Source organism: Camarhynchus parvulus, chromosome 29 (assembly GCF_901933205.1).
Source record: "Camarhynchus parvulus chromosome 29, STF_HiC, whole genome shotgun sequence".
NCBI lineage: Eukaryota > Metazoa > Chordata > Aves > Passeriformes > Thraupidae > Camarhynchus > Camarhynchus parvulus.
This window is the reverse complement of record NC_044599.1, coordinates 2219980-2244439: the sequence shown is the minus strand read 5'-3', so window position 1 is coordinate 2244439 and position 24460 is coordinate 2219980. Positions and strand designations below refer to the sequence as shown.

Genomic DNA, 24460 nt, shown 5'->3' with positions numbered 1-24460 from the left:
GCACAGGGGACATGGAGGGCGCAGGGGACACTGCGTGCGGGGGGCACAGGGGACAGGGGGGCACAGAGGACGTGGAGAGCACAGGGGACATGGCTGGGGACAACAGGGGACACGGAGGACGCTGGGGACATGGAGGGCACGGGGGGCACAGGGGTGGCAGGAGCGCGGGAGGACACAGGGGACACGGAGGGCACAGGGGACACGGAGGGGACACAGGGGACACGGTGGTCACACGTGGGGGACACTCTGGTCACACACAGCTGCACAGTGCAGGGACATCCTGGCGTGGCCGGAGACCTGGCAGGGACATGGGGGGCGATGCCACGGCCCCCCCATGGCAAGAAATGCCAGCCGGGCACGGGGGTGGCTCTGGCTGCACCTCGAGGGTGTCACGGCCGCAGGAGTGGTGGCCGGGGACATGCGGGGGGTGGTGGCCACGCACGGTGGGGACCTCCTGTCACCATGGGGACACCTGGGGGGGTTATGGGGACCTCATGTCAGCGTGGGGACACCTGGGGGGGGGTGTGGGGACCCCCTGTCACCATGGGGACACCTGGGGAGGGTGTGGGGGTCAGTGGGGACCCCCCCCATCACCCCCAGCGCTGCAGCTCCATCTGCCACTGCCACGGGTGGGGCAGCCCCGGGGTGGGGGGACAGGGGGAGGGACACCCACGGACAGGGTGACACCCACGGGACGGTAACGGCACCACCCCGAGCCGGGCACCCCAAATCCAGATGGGGACGGGGGGGGGGGACACCGAACCTCTGTTTTCAGTTAGGGGGGCACAGCGGGGTCGGGGGAGCTGCGGAACCGCGGCCGCCGGCTGTGGCCTCACCTGGTGCCGCGGGTCGGGGGTCCCGGCCCAGCCCGGGGGTCCCACGGTCGGCTCCTGGGTCCGGGTGGGTTTGGGGGGCCCTGCTGGGTCCCGGGGGTACCGGCGGATGCGGGGCTCCGCGGGTTCCTGGGGGTCCCGTCAGTGCCGGTGGCACCGCTGGCCCCAGGGCTGGGGTGGTCCCGGTGGTCTCGGTCCCTCCGGGAGTCCCGGTCCGTCCGGGTGGCACCGAGGGCTCCGGTGTCCCCGCTGTCCCCAAGGCTGGGGCGGTCCCGGTGGTCCCGGTCCGTTCCCGGTGTCCCCGCTGTCCCCAAGGCTGGGGCGGTCCCGGTGGTCCCGGTCCGTTCCCGGGTCCCGGTCCATTCCCCGCCCCCCGCGCTCCCATTGGCCGAGGCCGGGCGAGCCTCCTGGCCCCGCCCTAATTCTGATTGGCTGCCACGCCCACGGCCCCGCCCCTCCCGCAATTTTGGGCGGGGGGAAGGAGCGGAGACCCGGGGGGGGGGAGGGGACACAGACACAGCCCGGGGCCACCTCGATTTATTGATAAAAGGGGGGGGGGCGAACGCGACATCTCATTATGAGAGAGAGACCCCCCCGGGCCGGGGGCGGCACCGACGGCTCCAGCGGCAACAGGACCCCCCCAAATTACCCCAATTACACCCCCCAAAATCACGGGCACTCCTCCCCCCCTGCCCCCCCCCAGCTCATCCGTGTCACAAATGCACCCGGTGACAGGGCGGGGTCCCCGGGGGGGACAGTGATGTCCCCAAACAGGGAAAGTTCCCCGGGGGGGGGGGCACAGCGACCTCCCCCCTCGTGGTTTGGGGACCCCGGGGTCCTTGGGGTGCCCGGTGCCAGGGCAGGGCAGGGATGAAGCCACAATTCTGGGGGGTCCGTTCAGGATTTAAGGGCTCAGATTTATGGGGGGGGGGGTCAGAAGTCTTGGTCCTCGGAGTCGGCGGGCGGGGGGGGCTCCTGGCGGCCCCCCCAGACGAAGCGGTAATTGTCCTGCAGGGCCTGCAGTTTCCGGCCGCCTCTGCCCACCTGGCACCTGTGCCCACCTACCTGTGCCCACCTGCACCTGGGCGGGGGGGAATCAGTGCCCACCTGGCACCTGTGCCCACCTGGCACCTGTGCCCCAACTGACCTCTGTGCCCACCTGGCACCTGTGGCACCTGTGCCCTCCCTTCAATCAGTGCCCATCCTGACCTCAGTGCCCACCTGGCACCTGTGCCCACCTGGCATCTGTGCCCACCTGGCACCTGTGCCCCAACTGACCTCTGTGCCCACCTGACCTCAGTGCCCACCTGGCACCTGTGCCCACCTGGCATCTGTGCCCCACCTGACCTCAGTGCCCTGCACGTGGGCGGGGGGGAATCAGTGCCCACCTGGCATCTGTGCCCGCCCTGACCTCTGTGCCCACCTGGCATCTGTGCCCCTCTTCAATCAATGTCCACCTGGCATCTGTGCCCATCTGATCTCAATGCCCACCTGACCTCAGTGCCCCCCTCACCTCACTGCCCCCCCCGTACCCCACTTTCCCTCCTCATCCCCCCCACCTGTGTCCTGCCCCCACCCCTCCACCTCAACGTGTCCCTCCGTGCCTCAGTTTCCCCCCGTTGCTCAGTGACGCCCCCCACCTTCTCCAGCCCTGCCGTGCCTCAGTTTCTCTCCATTGCCCAGCCCTGCCGTGCCTCAGTTTCCCCCACCTCAGCCGTGTCCCTGCTTTCCCCCAACGCCAAAAATTCCCTTCCCGCCGAGCCTCAGCTGCGCCCCCCTCCCTCGGAACCCCTCCCCCTCCCCTCCCAACCCCTCCCCCTCCCCTCGGAACCCCTCCCCCGCCCCTCGGAGCCCCCGCACCAGGATGCTGAGGAAAATCTCCTTCAGGCTCCTCGAATCCTCCTCCGACAGCCACTGCGCCCCCTCCTCCTCCTCGCCCCCCGACGACGCCGTCACGATCTTGATCTCGATTTTCCCTGCGGAGGGGGCCCGGGGATTGATTTGGGCCGGGGGGGGGCTCTCCCCGTGCCGCCCCCCACCCCCAGCAGGACCCCCGCTCATACCTTCAGCGCGCAGCCCCTCCTTGGCCAGCAGCTCCCGCACCTCGTTCTCCACCTGCGGGGGGCTCTGCTTGTCCCGGAGGGGCTCCTGCTTGTCCCGGGGGGCTCCTGCTTGTCCCGGGGGGGCTCCTGCTTCTCCTGGGGGGCATCGCGGCTCCCCCCGGCCCGGCCTGTCCGCACCCGCACCCGCCCGTCCTTGGCCGGCCTGGGGCTGCTGCTCTTCCTCGCGGTTCCCTCCTCCTCCTCCTCCTCCCGCTCCTCCCGCTCCTCTCTGCGGCCGCCGGGGTCGCGGCGGGGCTCGGCCCGGTCCAGCCGCTCCATCAGGCGGCTCAGGGTGCTCGCCAGGGTGCGCGTGGCGCGGCTCCGGTCGAACTCGCCCTTGAGGCCCTCGGTCTCCAGCTCCTCCTCCACCTGCACCGGGACGGTTCCGGGAGGGTTCGGGGCCCGGTTCGGGGCAGGGTTCGGGCCCGGTTCAGGGGAGGGCTCGGAGAGGGTTCGGGCTGGGTTAGGGCCAGGTTCGGGGAGGGTTCGGCCCGGTTTGGGGCCGGTTCAGGGGAGGGCTCGGGGAGGGTTCGGGCTGGTTAGGGCCGGGTTCGGGCCAGGTTCCGGGAGGGTTCGGGTAAGGTTCGGGCTGGGTTCCGGGAGGGTTCGGGCCCGGTTTGGGGCCGGTTCGGGGAGGGTTCGGGGCCGGTTCAGGGGAGGGCTCGGGGAGGGTTTGGGCCGGGTTCGTGGAGCGTTTGGGCCGGGTTTAGGCCGGGTTCCGGGAGGGTTCGGGGAGAGTTCGGGGCGGGTTCGGGGGAGGGCTCGGGGCTGGGTTCGGGGATGGTTCGGGCCGGGTTTGGGGGAGGGTTCGGGCCGGGTTTGGGCCGGGTTTAGTGGAGGGTTCGGGCCGGGTTCACCAGCCTGGCCAGCACGGACCCGAGCAGTGGGGCCACACGGGCTGTCCCTGGGCTGTCCCTGGGCTGTCCCCAGCTCTGCTGGGCAGCCCTGGCCTGGCCATTGGGTCCCCAGCACAGCCAGGGGGGGCTCAGTGTCCCTGTGGGGTCCCAGCCCAGCCAGGGGGTCCCCAGCATTGATGGGAAGGTGTCCCAGCATGGTCAGGGGGGTCCAAGTGTGGCTACAGAGCCCAGCCAGGGGGTCCCAGGATACTGTGGGGGTCCCAGGTCTCAGTGTCCCTGTGGGGGTCCCAGCCCAGTCGGGGGGTCCCCAATGGGGGTCCCAGCCCCTCTGGGGGTCCCCAATGGGGGTCCCAGCCCCTCTGGGGGTCCCCACCTCGCTGATGATGCTGTCGAACTCCTGCTCCATCTGGTTCTTCACCTCCTCCTTCAGCCTCGCCACCTGCTCCCGCGGCAGCAGCTCCAGCCCCGCCAGCAGAGGCCCTGCCTCTTCCTCTTCCTCCTCATCCTCATCTTCATCCTCCTCCTCCTCCTCCGTCGTGGGGGGGGCCTCGGGGCCAGGCACGGCCTCGGGGCTGGGGGGCTCTGCGGGGCCAGCTGGGGCTGGGGCAGCTTTGGCTGCTTCCTCCTCCTCCTCCTCCTCCTCGCTGGCCTTCTCCTTGGCCTGAGGCAGCGGGAGGGGGCTCAGGGGGAAACTGAGGCACGGAGGGGCACGGAGGGGGGGCACGGGGGGGTGCCCACCTTCCTGGTGGTCTCCTTGAGCTCCTCGATGAACTGCAGCAGGTCCCCGGGGCTGCGGATCACCTTGAAGTGGATCTTCCTCCGCGGGTCTGCGGGGGGAGGCGGCGGGGGTGGCAGTGCCAGGGGGCACCGGGGGCACGGGGGAGGGGGACACGGGGGACAGGGGGGACATGGGGGGACAGGGGGGACACAGGGGGGGCATGGGGGACATGGAGATGGCATGAGGGCATGGGGGACATGGGGATGACATGGAGGTGACATGGGGGCATGGAGGACACAAGGTGGGCATAGGGGTGACACGGGGGACACGGGGGACACATGTGGGCACAGAGGTGACATAGGGGACATGGGGGACACGGGGGACACAGGGTGGGCATGGGGGTGACATGTGGGACACAGTGGGCATGGTGGTGACACAGGGGCATGGGGGACACGTGGGTACAGACGTGACATAGGGGACACGGGGGACACAGGGTGGGCATGGGGGACACAGGTGGGCATGGGGATGACATGGAGGTGACATGTGGGACACAGGTGGGCACAGAGGTGACACAGGGGACACAGGGTGGGCACGGAGGTGACATAGGGGACACAGGTGGGCACAGAGGTGACACAGGGGACACAGGGGACATGGGGACACAGGTGGGCATGGGGATGACATGGAGGTGACACGGGGGACACAGGTGGGCACGGAGGTGACACAGGGGACACAGGTGGGCACAGAGGACACAGGTGGGCACAGAGGTGACACGAGGGGACACAGGGTGGGCACAGGGGACACAGGTGGGCACAGAGGTGACACGGGGGGCACAGGGTGGGCACGGGGCACACAGGTGGGCACGGAGGTGACACGGGAGCACACCCCAGGACTCACCAGCTGCCCGACCGCCGGCTGCCCTCGGCGCCGGCTCCTGCAGGGAGGACACAGGGGATGGAGCAGGACACCCCCGAAGGGACCCCCGGGATGTCCCCAGGGCCACCGGGACTCACCCTGGTGCTGTCCTGCTGGGCGCTGGCCGTGGCTGGCACCTCCTGCTCCCCAGCTGGCACATCCTGGGCTGCCTCTGCCTGGTTCCCTGGCACACGAGGGGACACAGCTGCCACCAGGGGGTCCCGGGGGCAGAGGGGACAGTGGCAGTGCTGTCCCAGCCAGGAGGGGACGGGGCCATACCCTCCTGGGTGTCCCTGGGGCTCTGGGATGGGGCCTCGCTGTCCCTGTCGCTCCAGAGCCGCGTGTCCAGCGTGCGCAGCTCCTCCGAGATCTCCTCCACCTTCCTCTTGGTGTCAGCTGGGGACATGGGGACAGCTGGGGACGGGGACAGCTGGGGACACGGGACAGCTGGGGACACGGGACAGCTGGGGACAGCTGGGGACAGCTGGGGACAGCTGGGGACGGGGACAGCTGGGGACATGGGGACACGGGGACAGCTGGGGACAGCTGGGGACGGGACAGCTGGGGACACAGGGACAGCTGGGGACAGCTGGGGACAGCTGGGGACACGGGACAGCTGGGGACACGGGGACAGCTGGGGACACGGGGACAGCTGGGGACAGCTGGGGACACAGGGACAGCTGGGGACACGGGGACAGCTGGGGACAGCTGGGGACAGCTGGGGACACAGGGACAGCTGGGGACAGCTGGGGACACGGGGACAGCTGGGGACAGCTGGGGACAGCTGGGGACACAGGGACAGCTGGGGACAGCTGGGGACACAGGGACAGCTGGGGACAGCTGGGGACACGGGGACAGCTGGGGACAGCTGGGGACACAGGGACAGCTGGGGACACGGGGACAGCTGGGGACAGCTGGGGACAGCTGGGGACACAGGGACAGCTGGGGACAGCTGGGGACAGCTGGGGACAGCTGGGGACAGCTGGGGACATGGGGACAGCTGGGGACATGGGGACGGGGACAGCTGGGGACAGCTGGGGACACAGGGACAGCTGGGGACAGGGACAGCTGGGGACAGCTGGGGACACGGGGACAGCTGGGGACAGGGACAGCTGGGGACACGGGGACACGGGGACAGTGGGACAGCTGGGGACACAGGGACAGCTGCCGGGGACAGCTGGGGACAGCTGGGGATCACAGGGACAGCTGGGGACAGCTGGGGACAGCTGGGGACACGGGGACAGCTGGGGACAGGTGGGGACATGGGGACACGGGGACAGCTGGGGACATGGGGACACAGGGACAGCTGGGGACAGCTGGGGACACAGGGACAGCTGGGGACAGCTGGGGACAGGGACAGCTGGGGACAGCTGGGGACATGGGGACAGCTGGGGATAGCCCCAGCTCCGAACTGCAGGGGACCAGGGCAGTCCTGGCACAGAGAGAACAGTGCCAGCCCCAGTGCCAGCCCACGGGGACAGGGGACAGGGCCAGGAAGGTGACAATGACAGCCAAGGATGGAGGGGACAGTGCCAGTCCCAGTGCCAGCCCAGGACAGAGGGAACAGGAGCAGGAAGGTGACAGTGCCAGCCCTAGAAGGGAGGGGACAAGGGCAGGCTGGAGGGGACAGTGCCAGCACCAGGCTGGAGGGGACAGTGCCAGCCCAGGAGGGAGGGGACAGTGCCAGGATGGAGGGGACAGTGCCAGCCTCAGGATGGAGGGGACAGTGCCAGGCTGGAGGGGACAGTGCCAGTCCCAGGATTGAGGGACAGTGCCAGCCCTTGGCTGGAGGGGACAGTGCCAGCTCTAGACTGGAGGGGACAGTGCCAGTCTTGGGATGGAAGGGACAGTGCCAGTCTTGGGATGGAAGGGACAGTGCCAGGCTGGAAGGGACAGCGCCAGCCCCAAGCTGGGGTGACAGTGCCAGCTCTAGGCTGAAAGGGACAATGCCAGCTCTAGGATGGAGGGGCCAGTGCCAGCCTGGCAAAGACAGTGCCAGCCCCAGGCTGGGGTGACAGTGCCAGCTCTAGGATGGAGGGGACAATGCCAGGCTGGCAAGGACAGTGCCAGTCCCAGGCTGGAGGGGCCAGTGCCAGCCTGGAAAGGACAATGCCAGCCCCAGGCTGGGGTGACAGTGCCTGCCCCGGGCTGGGGTGACAGTGCCTGCCCCGGGCTGGGGTGACAGTGCCTGCCCCGGGCTGGGGTGACAGTGCCAGCCCCGCAGCAGGGCTCAGTGCCAGCCCCAGCCCCACAGCCCCCACCCGCCCGGGCTCCCTGGTACTCACAGACTTGGGCACGCACGTACTGCACGTACTGGGCGGGCGACAGGGCAGGCTGGCAGCGGATGGGCTGCGGTGCCAGCCCCGGCGCCGGGCGCAGGAACGGGTGGTGGCAGATGCGCGTGGTGTGCACGGTCAGCACGTACTGGCCGCCGACTGCGGGCTCGCCCACGCCCACTTTAATCGCCGGGGCCGCTGCCCCGGAACTGCGGGCACACAGCGGGGTGAGGCCCTGCTATGCCCATACGGTGCCCCCCAGTGCCCCCCATGCCCCTCAGTGCCCCACATGCCCACCCTGATCAGGCAGGGTGCTGTGCCCCCTGTGCCCCTTGTGCCCCCCATGCCCACCTTGATTAGGCAGGGCGTGGTGCCCCCTCTGTGCCCCCCATGCCCACTTTGATCAGGCAGAGGACAGTGCCCCCCAGCACTCCCCGTGCCCCCCTCGGTGCCCACTTTGATTAGGCAGGGCGTGGTGTCCCCCTGGCACCCCCAGTGCCCATCTTGATCAGGCAGGGTGCTGTGCCCCCTGTGCCCCCCTTGGTGCCCACTTTGATCAGGCCTGGTGATGTGCCCCCTGTTCCCCCCATGCCCACCTGGATCAGGCCCGGTGCTGTGCCCCCCATGCCCGTGGCTGTGCCCCCTGTGCCCCCCATGCCCACCGGCATCAGGCAGGCTGCTGTGCCCCCTGTGCCCCCCATGCCCACCTGGATCAGGCCCGGTGCTGTGCCCCCCTGTGCCCCCCATGCCCACCTGGATCAGGCCCGGTGCTGTGCCCCCCATGCCCCCCATGCCCACGCGGATCAGGCCTGGTGCTGTGCCCCCCGTGGCCCCCCATGCCCGCGGCTGTGCCCCCTGTCCTTACCCGGACCTCGGCCTCGCGGGCACGCCCGGTCAGGTCGCAGCGGGAGCCGTTGACGTAGCTCTGGCTGTGGTAGCGCCGCAGCTGGTGCTGCTTGGAGGCCTGCAGGGGTGGGTGGGCACGGGTGGGCACGGGGCGGGCACGGGACAGCCCAGCTGTGCCCAGGGCAGGGCACACCCACCTTGGCACTCTCGTCGTCCCAGTCAAAGGCGGACTGGTAATAGCCCAGCACCAGCACATCGCCCTTGATCTCAGACTCTGGGGGGGTGGGCACACAGTGGGCACAGGTGGAGGAGGGGAGGGGTCCTCAGGGCCGCCCTGTGCCCGCCCTGTGCCCAGCGTCACCTTCCAGGTGGTACTGCTGGATGTGCCGCCCGTAGCAGAACTCGTACGTCCACCAGTCCTTGGTCTGGGGAGAGCGGAGCCGCCGGGTGAGGCTGGGCCATGGGGGTGCCCCCATGGTACCCCCCGTGCCCCCTGGCACTACCCGTGCCCCCTGGTATCCCCCATCATCCCCCTGTGCACACCTTTATCAGGCAGGCACGGTGCCCCCATGGTACCCCCCGTGCCCCCCTGGCACCTCCCATGTCCCCCAGCACTCCCAGTGCCCCCCCATGGCACTCCTCGTGCCCCCTGGCACCCCCTGTGCCCTGCCAGTCCCCATCTTGAGCAGGCAGGGTGCCGTGCCCCCCTTGCCTCCAGCACTCCCCATGCCCCCCTGCTCCCTGTGCCCCCCCATGCCCTCTCTGGTGCCCACCTTGAGCAGGCAGGACACAGTGCCCCCCTGTGCCCACCCCAGCACCCTCCATGCCCCCCCAGTGCCCCCCATGCCCACCTTGAGCAGGCAGAGCGCGGTGCTCCCCATGCCCCCATCACTCCCTGTGCCCTCCATGCCCCTGTGCACCCCTGTGCCCACCTTGAGCAGGCAGAGGACAGTGCCCCCTGGCACCCCCCATGCCCCCTATGCCCACCTTGACCAGGTATGGCACGGTGCCCATGGTCCCCAGCACTCCCCGTGCCCCCTCTGGTGCCCACCTTGAGCAGGCAGGGCACTGTGCCCCCCCATGCCCTTTCCATGCCCACCTTGAGCAGGCAGGGCGCGGTGCCCATGGGCCGCAGCAGCTCGGCCACGCCGGAGCCGTTGTAGCCCCGGGGGTCCCGGGGGGGGCCCGGGGGGGGCCCCACGGCCGCGGGGGGCAGGCGGCACTCGTAGAGCTGCTTGAAGCGGGACGCCACCGTCACCACGTCCTGCCGCTGCACGGGGGCACGGGGGGCACGGGGGGCACGGGGGGCACCGGGTCAGGGCGCTGACACCAATGAAGAGCCCCCTGGCACCCCAGAACACCCCCTGGCACCCCTAAACACTCCCCGGGGCGCTGCACTCCTTGGGGAGGACCCCACAGACACCCCTGGGACCCCAAAGCCCCCGTCCCCAGGGCCCCGTGCCCCCAAACCCCCAATACGGGACAGCCCCCCCAGCCCAGCCCCCCCTCCCCGGCCAAACCGCATCCGGCCCAGCCCCCCCATCCTCTGAACCCCCCCAAATCCTCTGGACCACCCCCCAAACCCCTCCCCCCAATGAGCTCGAGCAGCCCCCGCCCCGGTACAAAGGGCGGTAACCGGCCCCGCTACCCCCCCCCTCCCGGAACCCGAAAGTGAAATCTTCCCTCCTTCCCCCGGGACACGCGGCACGGAGCGGCTCCGCACAGCACAGGTACCGAGCGACGGGACCCCCTGGGACCCCGGGACACCGGAGCCACGAGGCCCCCCCTGGACCCCAGAGCCCACCCGGCACCCCGAGCCTGGCCTGACCCCCTCCCACCCGCTACCCCCACCGGGACCCCAAACCCGCCGCGCCCGGGCCCAGCCCCCTGGCACCCAGAGCCGCACCCAGCCGCCCTAAAGGGAGCCCCTGGAACCAAGCCCCTGGCACCCCGAAAACAAAACCCTGGCACCCCAAAACCCCCCAGCCCCTGGCCCCCCTAAGCCCCCCGGCAGCCCCCGCTAGCCTCGCCCCGGCCTGAGCCCCGCCCCCAAACCCCTGGGCCCCCCAGCCCCCTGGCACCCCCGAGCCCCTCCCGGGCACCCCGACACCGGGACCCCCTGAGCCCCCCCCCAGGGCTCGGCACACCTTGGGGGACACCGAACAGACGAACCCTGGGACCCCAAAGCCCCCCAGTGACCCGCCAGACCCGGCCCCCACCCCACAGCCCCCCACCCCGGTGCAACACCCCCAGATAGCCCGGCCGACAGCCCCCCCACGCCCCTCCGGACCCCCTCCCCGCCAAACCGCATCCGACCCCCACGCGGCCCGCCCCGACCCTGAACCCCGGTCCCCAAGCCCTCTGACTCGGCCCAAGCCCCCTGCCCCCCCAAAGCCGAGCCGGTGCCCCGAGCAGCCCCCAGCCCGGGGCCCCGCCCCGCTCCGCCCCCGGACAGGTGCTCCCGGTGCCCGTAGCCCCCCGCGGGCGGCCCTCCTGACCCGCAGCCGGTGCCCCGCTCCTCGGCAGCCCCATGGCCGCTCCGCCGCTCCCGGTAGAGCCCCCCGGGACGCCGCCCGCCTCCCCCTCCCCCAGCCGTTGGCCCCGGTACCGCGGCGCACCTGCCCGGCCAGCACGGGCTCGGCCAGGATCTCGAGGCCGTACTTGAGCTCGCTGAGCTCCTGCAGGTTGAGCGCGGCCCGGGCCCCGCGGAGGGGCCACCCCGGGCCGAGCAGCGCCAGCAGCGCCAGCGCCGCCACCGGCCCCGGGCCCCGCCGCGCCGCCATCTTCCCCCACCGCCGCCGCTTCCGCTTCCGCCCGCACCTCCCCGCGCCCGCCCCGGCCCCGCTGCTCCGGGTTGCGATTGGTTCAGACGGCTGCCTCTCAAAGGGAAGCGCGGCTCTGATTGGTCATCGGGCGGGGATGACGCCGCCGATTGTGAGGCCGCGGGGGCGAGGTGGTTGCGAGGCCGCGGCCCGCAGCGATTGGCCGGAGCACGCGCGGGCGGCAGCCAATAGCGAGGCGGGGCGCGGCCGGCCGCGATGACGTAGGCCTGGCGGTTCCCCATTGGCCGAGCGGGATGCAGAAGATCCCCGCCCGCTGATTGGCCGAGAGCACCGAGCATCCCGGGGGGATCACGTGATTACCGGAGCCCGGAGGGGGCTCGGCGGGGAGGGGCGGGCGGGGACCCCGAGCGAGCAGGGCCGGCCCCAACCCCCCCCCCATCCGGCCCTGGAGCCCCTCTGCTCCCCGCCCGGGGACCCCTCGCCCCCGGGACCCGCCCCCAAACCCGCCTCCCGGGACCCCTGAGCCCCCCGAACCCCTGAGCCCCCCGGGACCCCTGAGCCCCCCGGACCCCTGAGCCCCCCGGGACCCCTGAGCCCCCCGGACCCCTGAGCCCCCCGGGACCCCTGAGCCCTCGGGACCCCCGAGCCCCCCAGGACTCCTCCGCGCTCCTTCACCCCCCTGGCAGCCCCCGAGTCTCCCCACCCCCCCCAGCTCCGAGCCCCCGCCCCCTCCCGGTGCCGGCCGAGCTCGGGCCGGGCCCCCCCGCGCCCCCCGGTCAATGGGGCCGTTGTGCGCCCCGCGCGTGGGCACAAAGCGCGGCCTGAGGCGGCCGCACCGGGGGGGCTGATCCCGGCCCGACCCCCCCTCCCCGCGTTCCGCACCCCCCGCCCCCCGCAGCCTCGCCCCGCCCCTCCCGGGGCTGCGGCGGTGCCGTTCCACACCGGGGCCGCCGGGGGCGCCCTCGCCGCCCGCTCCGGTGCCGGTGCCGCTTGCGGCCGCGGAGCGCCGGGATCCGCCAGCGGAGCCAGGTAGGGCCGGGGCCGCTCCTGTCGCGACGGGTCGCGATGGGGGGTGGATGGCACCTGCCGCTGCCCTGTCGCGGCTGCGACATCGCCGCCTCTCCCCCCAGACACCCCCAAACCCGCATCCCGCGGCACCCCCGGCATCCCCCGCAGCCCCGGTCCCCGCCGCCCGCCCGGTCCCAGCTCCCCCCGAGCCCCGCATCCCCCGAGCCACCCCCGACACCCCCCGCCCCCCCAAGCCCCCCCAGCCCCTCCCTGCCCCCCAGCCCCTCCCACGTCACGTCTGCCCCGGCCCTGCCTTGGGCCGAGCCCTCGGGGGGAGCCCCGGGGAGGGAGGGGGGGCCCGGGGCGGCCCCGGTGCGGCCACAGCCCGGGGGGGGCCGGGGGGGATCCCGGGGTGCGCCCCCCCCACCCCGACACTGTCCCCGTGTCCCCAGGCCGGTGCTGCGGGGGCAGAGCCATGAGGGAGGGCTGAGCCCCCCCGGAGCTGCGCCCACCCCCAGGTGAGGGCACGGGGGGCACTGGGAGGAACTGGGAGCACTGGGAGCACTGGGAGAACTGGGAGAATTGGGGGCACTGGGAGAACTGGAGGGTATTGGGAGCGCTGGGAGAATTGGGGGCACTGGGAGGAACTGGGAGCACTGGGAGAACAGGGCGAATTGGGGGCACTGGGAGAATTGGGAGTACTGGGAGAACTGGGGGCACTGGGGGAACTGGGAGCACTGGGAGAACTGGGAGAATTGAGGGCACTGGGAGCACTGGGAGAACTGGGAGCACTGGGAGAACTGGGGGCACTGGGAGAACTGGGGGCACTGGGAGGTACTGGGAGATACTGGGAGCACTGGGAGCACTGGGAGCACTGGGGAGGGATGGAGGGGTCCGAGCACAGCAGAAAGGTGGAACGGGGGGCGGCACTGGAATGAACTGGGATGAACTGGGATGAACTGGGATGAACTGGGAGATGGGAGTGCTGGGGGCAGAGCAGGGACTGAGGGATGGTGCACGGCACTGGCGGAACTGGTTTGTACTGGGCGGTGCTGTGGGCACTGGTTTGTACTGGTTTGTACTGGTTTGTACTGGGCGGTGCTGGGTGGCAGCAGGAGGCACTGGGGGCACTGGGAGGAGCTGGGTTGTACTGGGGGCACTGGGGGGAATGGGTTGTACTGGGAGGGACTGGGTTGTACTGGGGTCACTGGGAGGAGCTGGGTTGTACTGGAAGGGAATGGGTTGTACTGGGGGGACTGGGAGGGACTGGGTTGTACTGGGGGCACTGGGAGGGGCTGGGTTGTACTGGGGGCACTGGCGACACTGCTGTCACTGGGAGGAGCTGGGCGGGGCTGGGTTGCCCTGGGGACACTGGTGACACTGAGAGAAGCTGGCTTGCCCTGGGGACACTGGTGACACTGGGAGGTCACTGGGTGTTACTGGGTTGTACTGGGGGGCACTGGGAGGGGCTGGCTCGCCTCAGGGGTACTGGGGTGACACTGGTGACACTGGTGACACTGCGGTGTTACTGGGAGGGGCTGGGTTGTACTGGGGGCACCGAGGGGCACTGGTGACACTGGTGACACTGGGAGGGGCTGGGAGAGGCTGTCTAACCCCGGGGGTACCGGGGGGCACTGGGGGGGCACTGGGAGGAGCTGGGTTGTACTGGGGGGCACTGGGATGGACTGGGTTGCTCTGGGGGGCACCGGAGGGACACTGGTGGCACTGGTGACCCTGGTGACACTGGTGTCCCCTCCCCAGGCAGGATGCGGGGGGCGCAGCGGGCTCTGTGCCTGCTGCTCGTGGCCTCGGCCTCGCTGGCCGCGCTCCTGCTGCACCTCTGGGCGCCCCCCAAGGGCCCCCCCAGCGTGGACCTGCGCCGCCCCCCCCCCGAGCGGCTGCCGCCCCCCCTGGCCCCCCCCGGCCGCGCCTACCCCCACGTGCCCTTCCGGCTCAAGGAGGAGGTCCTGGAGTAAGGAGGGGGCACCCGGGGGCACCGGGGGGCACCTAAGGGTGGGGGTACCCAGGGGTGGGGGCGCCGGGGGGTACCCAAGGGTGGGGGGCACTGGGAGGGTGGCGCCTGAGGGGTGGGGGTACTCAAGGATTGGGGGGCACCGGGGGGTACCCAATGGTGGGGGGTACCCAGGGGTGGGGGTACTCAAGGATGGGGGTACCCAAGGTTTGGAGCACCCAAGGGTTGGGGGAAACCGGGGGTACCTAAGAGTGGGGGCACCCAAGGTTTGGGGGACACCGGGGGGGTACCCAAGGGTGGGGGGCACTGGGAGGGTGGCGCCTGCGGGGTGGGGGTACTCAAGGATTGGGGGGCACCGGGCAGGTATTCAAGGATGGGGGTACCCAAGGTTTGGAGCACCCAAGGGTGGGGGTACCCAAGGATTGGGGGGCACCAAAGGCTTGGGGTACCCAGGGGTGGGGGGCACCGGGGGGGTACCCAAGGGTGGGGGTACCCAGGGATTGGGGGGCACCAAAGGCTGGGGGTACCCAGGGTTGGGGGGCACCGGGGGGGTACCCAAGGGTGGGGATACCCAAGGGTTCGGGGGCACCGGGGGGTCCCCAAGGGTGGGGGTACCCAAGGGTTGGGGGGCACCGGGGGGTACCCATGGATGGGGGTACCCGGGGCTGAGGGCACCCCAGGACGGGGCTGTGGCTCCCATGGGGCACCCATGGGTGGGGGCACCCAAAAATGGGGGCACCCCAGGGTGGGGTGGTGGGGGCACCGCGGGAAGGGCGGGGGCAGAAGCGGTGCCAAAGGGGGTGCCAGGGGGGGCAGGGCTCTGGGGGGGGCGGCAGGGGGGGCTGAGAGGTGCCAGGGCGGTGCCAGGGCGGTGACACGTGGGGACAGGGAAGGACAGGACATGCCAGGGCGGTGCCATCTGGTGACAGCGGGGACAGGAGGTGCCAAGGCGGTGCCAGGGCAGTGCCAGGATGGTGACAGGGACAGGAGGTGCCAGGGGGGTGACAAGTGCAGACAGGAGGTGCCAGGGCGGTGCCAGGGCGGTGCCAGGGCAGTGCCAGGGTGGTGACACACAGTGACAGGTGGTGTCGGGGCGGTGCCACCTGGGGACAGGCAAGGACAGGAAGTGCCAAGGCGGTGCCAGGACGATGCCACGCAGTGACAGGAGGTGCCAGGGCGGCATCAGGGCAGTGCCAGCGGGCACAGGGAGGGATAGGAGGTGCCGGGGCGGTGCCAGGGTGGTAACACGAGGGGACGGGAGGTGCCAGGGCAGTGCCAGCGGGGGACAGGCAGTGGCAGGAGGTGCCAGGGCGGTGCCAAGGCGGTGCCAAGGCGGTGCCAGCGGGGACAGGAGGTGCCAGGGCGGTGCCAAGGCGGTGCCACGCAGGGCCGGGCAGTGCCAGCGGGGACAGGAGGTGCCAGGGCGGCGCCAGGGCGGTGACAGTGGGGACAGGAGGTGCCAGGGCGGTGCCAGGGCAGTGACAGTGGGGACAGGAGGTGCCAGGGCGGTGCCAGGGCGGTGCCAGGGCAGTGACAGTAGGGACAGGAGGTGCCAGGGCGGTGACACGCAGGGCCGGGCGGTGCCAAGGCGGTGCCAGGGCGGTGCCGCTCCCCGTGTCGCGGTCTCTGGCGCCGCTGCTGCCGGTGACCCCGGCCCTGTCGCCCAGGCTGCTGCCCAGGAACGGCTGCTCGTGCGAGGCGGAGGCGGAGGCGGGGCTGGCGCTGCCGCTGCACCGGCGCCTGTTCGGGCCCGGCCCGGCGGGGCTGGACTTCGCCAGCGCCTTCGCCCCCGGGGAGCGGCCGCGGCAGCTGCGGGAGCGGGAGCGCGAGTACCGCAACTACCGGAACCGGTGAGCGCGGGAGGGACCCCCGGGAGCGAAACCCGGGCTCAGAGCGGGAGCGACCCCCGGGTTCAGATGGGAGCGACCCCCGGGTTTCAGACCTAGAGCGACCTCCGGGAATCAGAGTGGGAGCGACCCCCGGGATTGAGAGAGGGAGGGACCCCCGGGAGCGAAACCCGGGCTCAGAGCGGGAGCGACCCCGGCGCTGAGAGTGGGAGCGACCCCCGGCGCTGAGAGTGGGAGCGACCCCCGGCGATCAGAACGGGAGCGAACCCCGGGGCTGAAAACGGGAGCGACCCCCGGGAGCGAAACCTGGGGCTCATAGCAGGAGCGACCCCCGGGTTCAGATGGGAGCGACCCCCGGGTTTCAGACCTAGAGCGACCCCCGGGATTGAGAGAGGAGGGACCCCCGGTAGCGAAACCCGGGGCTCAGAACGGGAGCGACTCCCGGGACTGAAAACGGGAGCGACCCCCGGGGCACCGCGGGACCCCGCACCCAGCGCGGGGGGGAGGCTGGGACCCCCTGGCCGGGTGTGGGACCCCCTGGCCGGGTGTGGGACCCCCGTCCGAAGCCCCGGTGCCCCCCGCAGGGTGCAGACCCCCGCGGACCGGCTGCTGATCGTCCCGGCCAACTCCCCGCTGGAGTACCCGGCGCAGGGGGTGGAGGTGCGGCCGCTGCAGACGGTGCTGGTGCCCGGTGAGGGGGCGCGGGGGGAGCGCGGGGACGGGCACGGGGCTGGGGGGGCACCGGGGCAAGGAGGGGGGCACAGGATGGGGGAAACTGGGGGGGTGTGGGAGTGACACCCGGTGTCCCCAGTGTCCCCCAGTGTCCCCCAGTGCCCCCAGTACAACAGCACAGGATCGGCGGGGGGCACGGGGGACCCCCGGGTGGCTCTGAGGGGGGGGGCACGGGGCTGGGGGGCACCGGGTCAAGGAGGGGGGCACGGTGGAGGGCACAGGTTGGGGGAAACGGGGGGGTGTGGGAGTGACACCCAGTGTCCCCAGTGTCCCCCAGTGTCCCCCAGTCCCCCCAGTACAACAGCACAGGGTCGGGGGGGTGCACGGGGATTGGGGGGGGCACGGGGCAGGGGGGAACCCCGGGTGGCTCTGGGGGGGGGGGGCACGGTCAGGGGGTCCCTGGGCAGGGGGGACCCCCGGGTGGCTCTGGGGGGTGGGGCACGGTCAAGGGGTCCCTGCGGGGGTCTCCGGGCCTCACCCCCGTGTCGCGCCCCCTCCCCCCCCAGGGCTCAGCCTGCAGGCGCCGGCCAGGAACAGGTACCAGGTGAGGGGGGGGGGCACGGGGGAGGGGCTGGGAGTGGGCGTGGCTTGAATGGAATGGGCGGGACCTGCTCGCTCTGTGGGCGTGGCCCTGAGGGTGGGCGGGGCCGTGGAGTGACCGGGGCGGGTTTGTTGTGCGCCCCACCCCGTGCGCCCCCTCCCCGTTTTGGGGGTCCCTGCCGTGCCCCCCCCGTGACGTGCCGCCCCCAGGTGAACCTGACGGCCTCGCTGGGGACGCTGGCGGTGGCGGCCGAGGTGGAGGGCGTGGCGCTGCGGGGGGAGGGGCAGGCGCACCTGTCCTTGGCCGCCGCCCACCTGGACCACCTGAACCGGCAGCTGCAGTTCGTGACCTACACCAACACCCAGTTCCACCCCGACACCGCCGACATCGGTGCGTACGGGGGCTCAGCCCGGGGGCCTTGGCACCCCCAGAGCCCCAGAGCCCTGGCACTCCTGGCACCCCCAGCACCCCCTGCGCTCCTGGGACCCCTGGGACCCCCAGAACCCCTCGCCCCTGGGACCCCCGGCGCCCCCCAAGACGCGGCTGACCCGTGGGAACTCCAGTCCCCCCTGGGCCCCCCAGCGACCCCCAGACCCCCCGAGCCCCTCTGGTTGCCCTGGATGCCCAGTTCCACCCGGGAGCCCCAGATCCCCGATGCCCACAGGGACAATGGTGGGACCCCCACTGCCCTCAAGGACACCCCAGGATCCCCAAATGCCCATAGGGACACTCGTGGGACCCCAAATGGCCACAGGGACACCCCCAGATCCCCAATGCCCATAGGGACACTCGTGGGATCCCTGAAACCCACAGGGACATTTGTGGGACCCCCAATGGCCTCAGGGACACTCAGGGTACCCCCAATGCCCACAAAGACACTTGGGGTATCCCCACTGCCCTCAAGGACACCCCCAGATCCCCAAATGCCCATAGGGACACTCGTGGGACCCCAAATGCGCACAGGGACATTCGGGGCCCCCAAATGGCCACAGGGACATTCGGGGTACCCCCGATGCCCCCGTCGTTCCCAGTGTCCCCCGATGACCCCCGCCCCTGGCAATCCCCCCCAATGCCCCCCGTGCCCCCCATCCCCCCACTCCCCCCTCGCCCCCTGTGCCCCCCATGCCCCCCAATGCCCACCTCGCCCCCCATGCCCCCCGTGCCCCCCATGCCCCCCGTGCCCCCCGTGCCCCCTGTTCCCCCCCGCGCCCCCCAATTCCCCCCTCTCCCCCCGTGCCCCCTGTGCCGTCAGTGCCCCCCTCGCCCCCCGGTGCCCCCCGGTGCCCCCCGGTGCCCCGTGCCCAGCCGCCCCTCGCCCTGCAGTGCAGTTCTCCACCGACGGCCACTCCGCCGCCTTCGCCATCCGCATCCGGCACCCGCCCACGCCCCGCCTGTACGGCCCGGGCAGCGCCGGCGACAGCGACGGGAACGGGGACGGGGACAGCGACAGCGGGGACGGGGGTGAGCACCGGGGTGAGCCCCGGTACCGGCCTGGCCTGCCCCAGTGCTCCCAGTGCCCCCAGTGCCCCAGTGCTCCCAGTGCCCCCAGTGCTCCCAGTGCTCCCAGTGCTCCCAGTGCTCCCAGTGCTCCCAGTGCCCCCAGTGCTCGTGGGGCTCCCTCCCAGTGCCCCCAGTGCTCCCAGTGCCACCAGTGCCCCCCAGTTCTCCCAGCACCCCCAGTTTGGGTTCCCAGCGCTCCCAGTTCAGCTCCCAGCACTCCCAGCCCTCTCAGTTCGCGCTCCCAGCACTCCCAGTTCGGGCTCCCAGTGCTCCCAGTTCAGGTTCCCAGCGCTCCCAGTTCCTCCCAGTTCAGCTCCCAGCCCCCCTGTTCAGGTTCCCAGCACTCCCAGTTTGGGCTCCCAGTGCCCCCAGTTCAGCTCCCAGCACTCCCAGTTCAGTTCCCAGCGCTCCCAGTTCAGCTCCCAGCACTCCCAGCACTCCCAGTTCAGCTCCCAGCACTACCAGCACTCCCAGTTCAGCTCCCAGCACTACCAGCCCCCCCAGTTCAGCTCCCAGCCCCCCCAGTGCCCCCAGTTCAGCTCCCAGCACTCCCAGTGCCCCCAGTTCAGCTCCCAGTGCTCCCAGTTCAGCTCCCAGCACTCCCAGCACTCCCAGTTCAGCTCCCAGCACTCCCAGTGCCCCCAGTTTGTGTTCCCAGCCCCCCCAGCCCCTGTCCCCCCCCAGGGTACAACATCTCGGCGCTGGTGACCGTGGCCACCAAGACGTTCCTGCGCTATGACAAACTGCGCGGCCTCATCGCCAGCATCCGCCGCTTCTACCCCTCGGTCACCATCGTGGTGGCCGACGACAGCCAGAGACCCGAGCCGCTGGCAGGGCCGCACCTGGAGCACTACCTCATGCCCTTCGGCAAGGTGGCACTGCCGCGGGGACGGGGACACGGCAGGGGACAGGGGACACGGCAGGGGACACGGGATGGGCCAGGGGATGGGACACGGCGGGGGCAGGGACACCCACAGGGGACACGGGAGGGGGGCAGGGACACCCACAGGGGACAGGGAACGGACAGGGGACACAGATGGCAGGGGACACGGGGACAGGCGGACAGGGGACGGGGCGGGGACGGGATTTCGGCAGGGGGCAGGAGAGGGGACAGGTCAGGGGACAGGGGACACAGACAGGGGACAGGGGGTGGGGACAGGGGTGGGGACAGAGGATGGGCAGGGACCCCGGGACACGGCGGGGGCAGGATAGGGGACAGGGGACACAGACAGGGGACAGAGAGGGGACAGCGACAGGGGGCAGGGGACACAGACAGGGGACACAGGATGGGACAGGGGACACAGGATGGGGACAGGGGTCGGGACAGAGGGTGGGCAGGGACACCCACAGGGGACACGGGAGGGGACAGGGGAGGGACAGGGACACAGACAGGGGACAGGGGAGGGGACAGGGACATGGCAGGGGACACAGGATGGGGACAGGGGGACAGAGGATGGGCAGAGACACCAGGGGACACGGGGAAGGGGGCAAGGACACAGACAGGGGACACGGATGGGTGGCAGGGCTGTGGGGACCCCAGGACAGGGGACAGAGAAGGGTGGCAGGGTCCCCAGACAGGGGACATGGGAGGGTGGCAGAACCGTGTGGGACACAGGAGGGTGGCAGAGACCAGACAGGGGACACAGGATGGTGGCAGGGACCCCCGGAGGGGACACGGGAGGATTGCAGGTCTGGGGGATCCTGGGGATGGGGACACGGAGGGACCCCGGAGATGGGGACACAGGGGATCCCAGGTTGGGGACAGGGGGTCTGTCGGGGCTCTGGGGTCCCGGGGAAGGGCACATGGGCTCTGCCAGGGCTCAGGGTGGCACCGCGGGCACTGCGGGCACTGGGGCCGTGCCCGAGGCTCCGCGCTGCCCCCCTGGCAGGGCTGGTTCGCCGGGAGGAACCTGGCGGTGTCGCAGGTGACCACCAAGTACGTGCTGTGGGTGGACGACGATTTCATCTTCACGGCCCGCACGCGGCTGGAGAAGCTGGTGGATGTGCTGGAGAGAACCAGCCTGGACCTGGTGCGGGCACCGGGGCACCGGGGCACGGGGGGCACCGGGGGTGGAGGGTACAGGGGGCATGGGGGGTACCACGGGCAGGTCCCTGTGCTCTGGGGGGGTCCCGGTGCCCAGGTGAGGGCTCGGGGGTCCCAGAGCGCAGGTGCTGCCCCAGCACAGCAGCCCCGTCCCATCCCACCCCATCCCACCCCATCCCACCCCATCCCATCCCATCCCACCCCATCCCACCCCATCCCATCCCATCCCATCCCATCCCATCCCATCCCATCCCATCCCATCCCATCCCATCCTTTCCCACCGCTGGGCAATGCCAGGTGCTCCCGGGCAGTCCCGGGGGTCTCTGGGGGTCCCGGGCACTCCCAAGCGGTCCCGGGTCCTCCCGGTGGTCCCGTGGATCCCGGGTTGTCCTGGGGGTCCCTGAGGCTGTCCGGGCTGTCCCGTGGCTCCTGGGCGGTCCCGTCGGTCCCAGGTACTCCTGGTGGTTCCTGGTGGTCCCGGTGCTCCCGTGGTCCCAGGTCAATCCGGTGGTCCCGTGGATCCCGGGCTGTCCGGGCGCTCCTGGGCGTCAGCTCCGTGGCCCAGATCCCGGATCCGGTCAATCCCAGTCAATCCCGCTGGTCCCGTGGGTCCTGGGCTGTCCTGGGCTGTCCCGGTGGTCCCGTGGGTCCCGAGCTGTCCCGGGCTGTCCCGGTCAATCCCGGTGCTCCCGTGGATCCCGGTCGATCCCGAGCTGTCCCGGGCTGTCCCGGTCGTCCCGGTGCTCCCGTGGGTCCCGGTCAATCCCGGGCTGTCCCGGGCTGTCCCGGTCAATCCCGGTGCTCCCGTGGGTCCCGGGCTGTCCCGGTCAATCCCGGTGTTCCGGCGGTCCCGTGTCCCGGTGGATCCCGGTCAATCCCGGGCTGTCCCGGTCGATCCCGGCCGCTCCCGGCGGTCCCGGTGCTCCCGTGGATCCCGGTCAATCCCGGCGCTCCCGGCGGTCCCGGTGCCCCGTGCCCAGCTCGGCGCTGTGCCCGCAGGTGGGCGGCGCGGTGCGGGAGATCACCGGTTACACCACCACGTACCGGCAGCGGCTGAGCGTGCGCGGGGGCGGCGCGGCCGGGGACTGCCTGCGCACCCGGCCCGGCTTCCACCACCGCCTCGCCGGCTTCCCCGCCTGCGTGGTCACCGACGGCGTCGTCAACTTCTTCCTGGCCCGCACCGACAAGGTGCGCCAGGTGGGCTTCGACCCCCGCCTGCGCCGCGTGGCGCACCTGGGTGAGCGCCGGGGGAACGGGGGGGGACGGGAGGGGGGGGTTTGGGGGGGTCCGAGGGTTTTGGGGGTGTCTGAGGGGTCCTGAGGGGTTTGGCCTGAGGTGGTCCCAGAGGAGTTTGGGGGTCAGGGGTCTGGGGGTGTCCCGAGGAGTCCTGGGGATGTCCGGAGGGGTCTGGGGGCTCTGTCTAAGGGGTGCCAGAGGGGTTCTGGGGGTGCCCGAGGGGTTCTGGGGGTCTGGGGGTGTCCGAGGGGTCTGGGGGTCAGTCTAAGGTGGTCCCAGAGGGGTCCTGGGGGTGTCCGAGGGGTCTGGGGCTCAGTCTAAGGGGTGCCAGAGGGGTCTTGAGGTGCCTGAAGGGTCTGGGGGTGCCTGAGGGGGCTGGGGGTGCCTGGGGGGTCTGGGGGCTCTGTGGGGTCTGGGGGTCAGTCTAAGGGCATCCCGGAGGGGTCTAGGGGTGCCTGAAGGGTCTGGGGGTGCCAGAGGGGTCTGGGGGTCTCTGAGGAGGCTGGAGGCTCAGTCTAAGGTGGTCCTCGAGGGGTCTGGGGGTGTCCCAGGGTCTGTGGGTCACTCTAAGGGGGGTGCCAGAGGGGTCCTGGGGGTACCTGAAGGGTCTGGGGTGTTTTGGGGGTCTGTCTAAGGGGGTCCCGGAGGAGTCCTGGGGGTTTTGGGGGTCCCGAGGGGTCTGGGGGCTCAGTCTAAGGGGGTCCCAGAGATAAGGGGGGTGCCGGGGTCCCCCATAATTCAAAGGGTCAGAGATGAGGGAGGATCCTGGGGTACCCCTCAATTCAGGGGGTCAGAGCTGGGGGGGACACTGGGGGTTCCCCACAATGGGCTCAGAGCTAAGGGGGGACACTGGGGGTCCCCCACAATTTAGGGGGTCAGAGATAAGGGGGATGCTGGGGTCCCCCACAATGGGCTCAGAGCTAAGGGGGGACACTGGGGGTCCCCCACAATGGGCTCAGATTTAGGGGTGGACACTGGGGTCCCCCACAATGGGCTCAGATTTAGGGTTGGACATGGGGTCCCCCTCCCCTGGGCCCCCGAGATCAGGGTCAGGCCGGGGCACCCCAGGCCACCTCTGAGCCCATTTTGGGGAAACCCCTGTGCTCTCCTTTCCTCCCCCCCCCCCAGAATTCTTCATCGACGGCCTGGGGGTGCTGCACGTGGGCTCGTGCGAGGACGTGGTGGTGGATCACGCCTCCAAGCTGGCGCTGCCGTGGCGGCGTTCGGAGGGCGAGCGGCAGTACAACCGCTACCGCTACCCGGCCGCCCGCGACGACAGCGTGCGCCTCAAGCAGCGCCTCTTCTTCTTCAAGAACCGCTTCAAGTGCATGGCCGGCGACTAGCGGGGACGCCGCGACACCGGGACACCGGGCGGGGACACCGGGGACACCGGGACACCGGGCGGGGACACCCCGGGGACGCCGGGAACACCGGGGACACCGGGCAGGGACAGCGGGCGGGTCACCAGGCGGGGACACCCCGGGGACACCGGGCGGGGCCACACCGGAGCCACCGGGCGGGGACACTCCGGGGCCACCGAGCGGGGACACCCCGGGGACACCGGGCAGGGTCACCAGGCGGGGCCACCAGTGCCACTGAGCGGGGCACACCCCGTGGTCACCGGCAGGGCCACCGGCGCCACCGAGCGGGCACACGCCGGGGCCACCACGGGGACACCGGGCAGAGTCACCTCAGGGCCACCAGGCGGGGACACCCCGAGGCCACCGGGGTTACCGGGTGTGGTCACCAGGCAGGGACACCGAGCAGGGACACCCCGGCGTCACCAGGCGTTGTCACCAGTCCTGGCCAGCCCTGGGCACCCCGCGGGCTGTCGGTGGTGGTGACACCAGGCCACGCGAGGTGACACCGGGTCACCATCCCCAGGGGGGTCACGGGACACACCAAGGACATCGCTGACCCCAGGGCTGCTGAGCCCCCTGGCCACCAGCGTGGCCACATCAAGGGTCACTGCTGATGGCCACGATGTGGTGTCCCCAGGGCCACCGACCCCACCGACCCCAATGGGCCACCCCTGCAATGTCCCCAGGGCCACAACCGAGGGCCACATCTGGGTCACCCCCAGAGCCACCAACCCTAACGGGCCACCTCCTGTGGGCCACCGCAGTGCCACCCCCAGGGCCACCTCCTGTGGGCCACCCCAGGGCCACCAACCCTGGGGCACCCCTGCGGTGGCTCTGTCCCCTTTGGGCCACCCCCGGGGCCACTGGTGTGACACAGAGGTGGCCGCTGCCA

General features: G+C 71.4%; 2 protein-coding genes across 2 annotated transcripts; one reads left to right on the top strand and one right to left on the bottom strand.

The window, feature by feature from the left end:
• Positions 1-1766: 1766 nt before the first annotated feature.
• On the bottom strand, positions 1767-11332 carry OS9 (OS9 endoplasmic reticulum lectin). The gene is given in 15 exon segments (XM_030967013.1): positions 1767-1908; positions 2644-2809; positions 2897-2946; positions 2949-3304; positions 4166-4453; positions 4531-4619; positions 5405-5441; positions 5521-5606; positions 5702-5818; positions 7708-7936; positions 8564-8662; positions 8742-8818; positions 8906-8969; positions 9644-9814; positions 11163-11332. Coding segments are annotated over 15 exon segments (2136 nt in total). The 5' UTR covers positions 11328-11332.
• A 952-nt stretch (positions 11333-12284) lies between these two features.
• B4GALNT1 (beta-1,4-N-acetyl-galactosaminyltransferase 1) lies at positions 12285-23655 on the top strand. The gene is made up of 12 exons (XM_030967105.1): positions 12285-12356; positions 12788-12853; positions 14097-14307; positions 15975-16157; positions 16739-16845; positions 17393-17430; positions 17637-17817; positions 18751-18888; positions 19612-19799; positions 20817-20957; positions 21971-22208; positions 23336-23655. The coding sequence occupies exons 3-12, from the start codon at positions 14102-14104 to the stop codon at positions 23548-23550; spliced, it is 1635 nt and encodes a 544-aa protein (XP_030822965.1). The 5' UTR covers positions 12285-12356; positions 12788-12853; positions 14097-14101; the 3' UTR covers positions 23551-23655.
• The last annotated feature ends 805 nt before the right edge of the window (positions 23656-24460 follow it).

Bases quoted from the DNA above. Each gene is read 5' to 3' on its own strand.
- B4GALNT1 (XM_030967105.1), top strand. From the start codon at position 14,102: ATGCGGGGGGCGCAGCGGGCTCTGTGCCTGCTGCTCGTGGCCTCGGCC. The intron at 18,889-19,611 runs GTGAGCACCGGG...GTCCCCCCCCAG, and splicing joins CAGCGACAGCGGGGACGGGG to GGTACAACATCTCGGCGCTG. The intron at 22,209-23,335 runs GTGAGCGCCGGG...CCCCCCCCCCAG, and splicing joins GCGCCGCGTGGCGCACCTGG to AATTCTTCATCGACGGCCTG.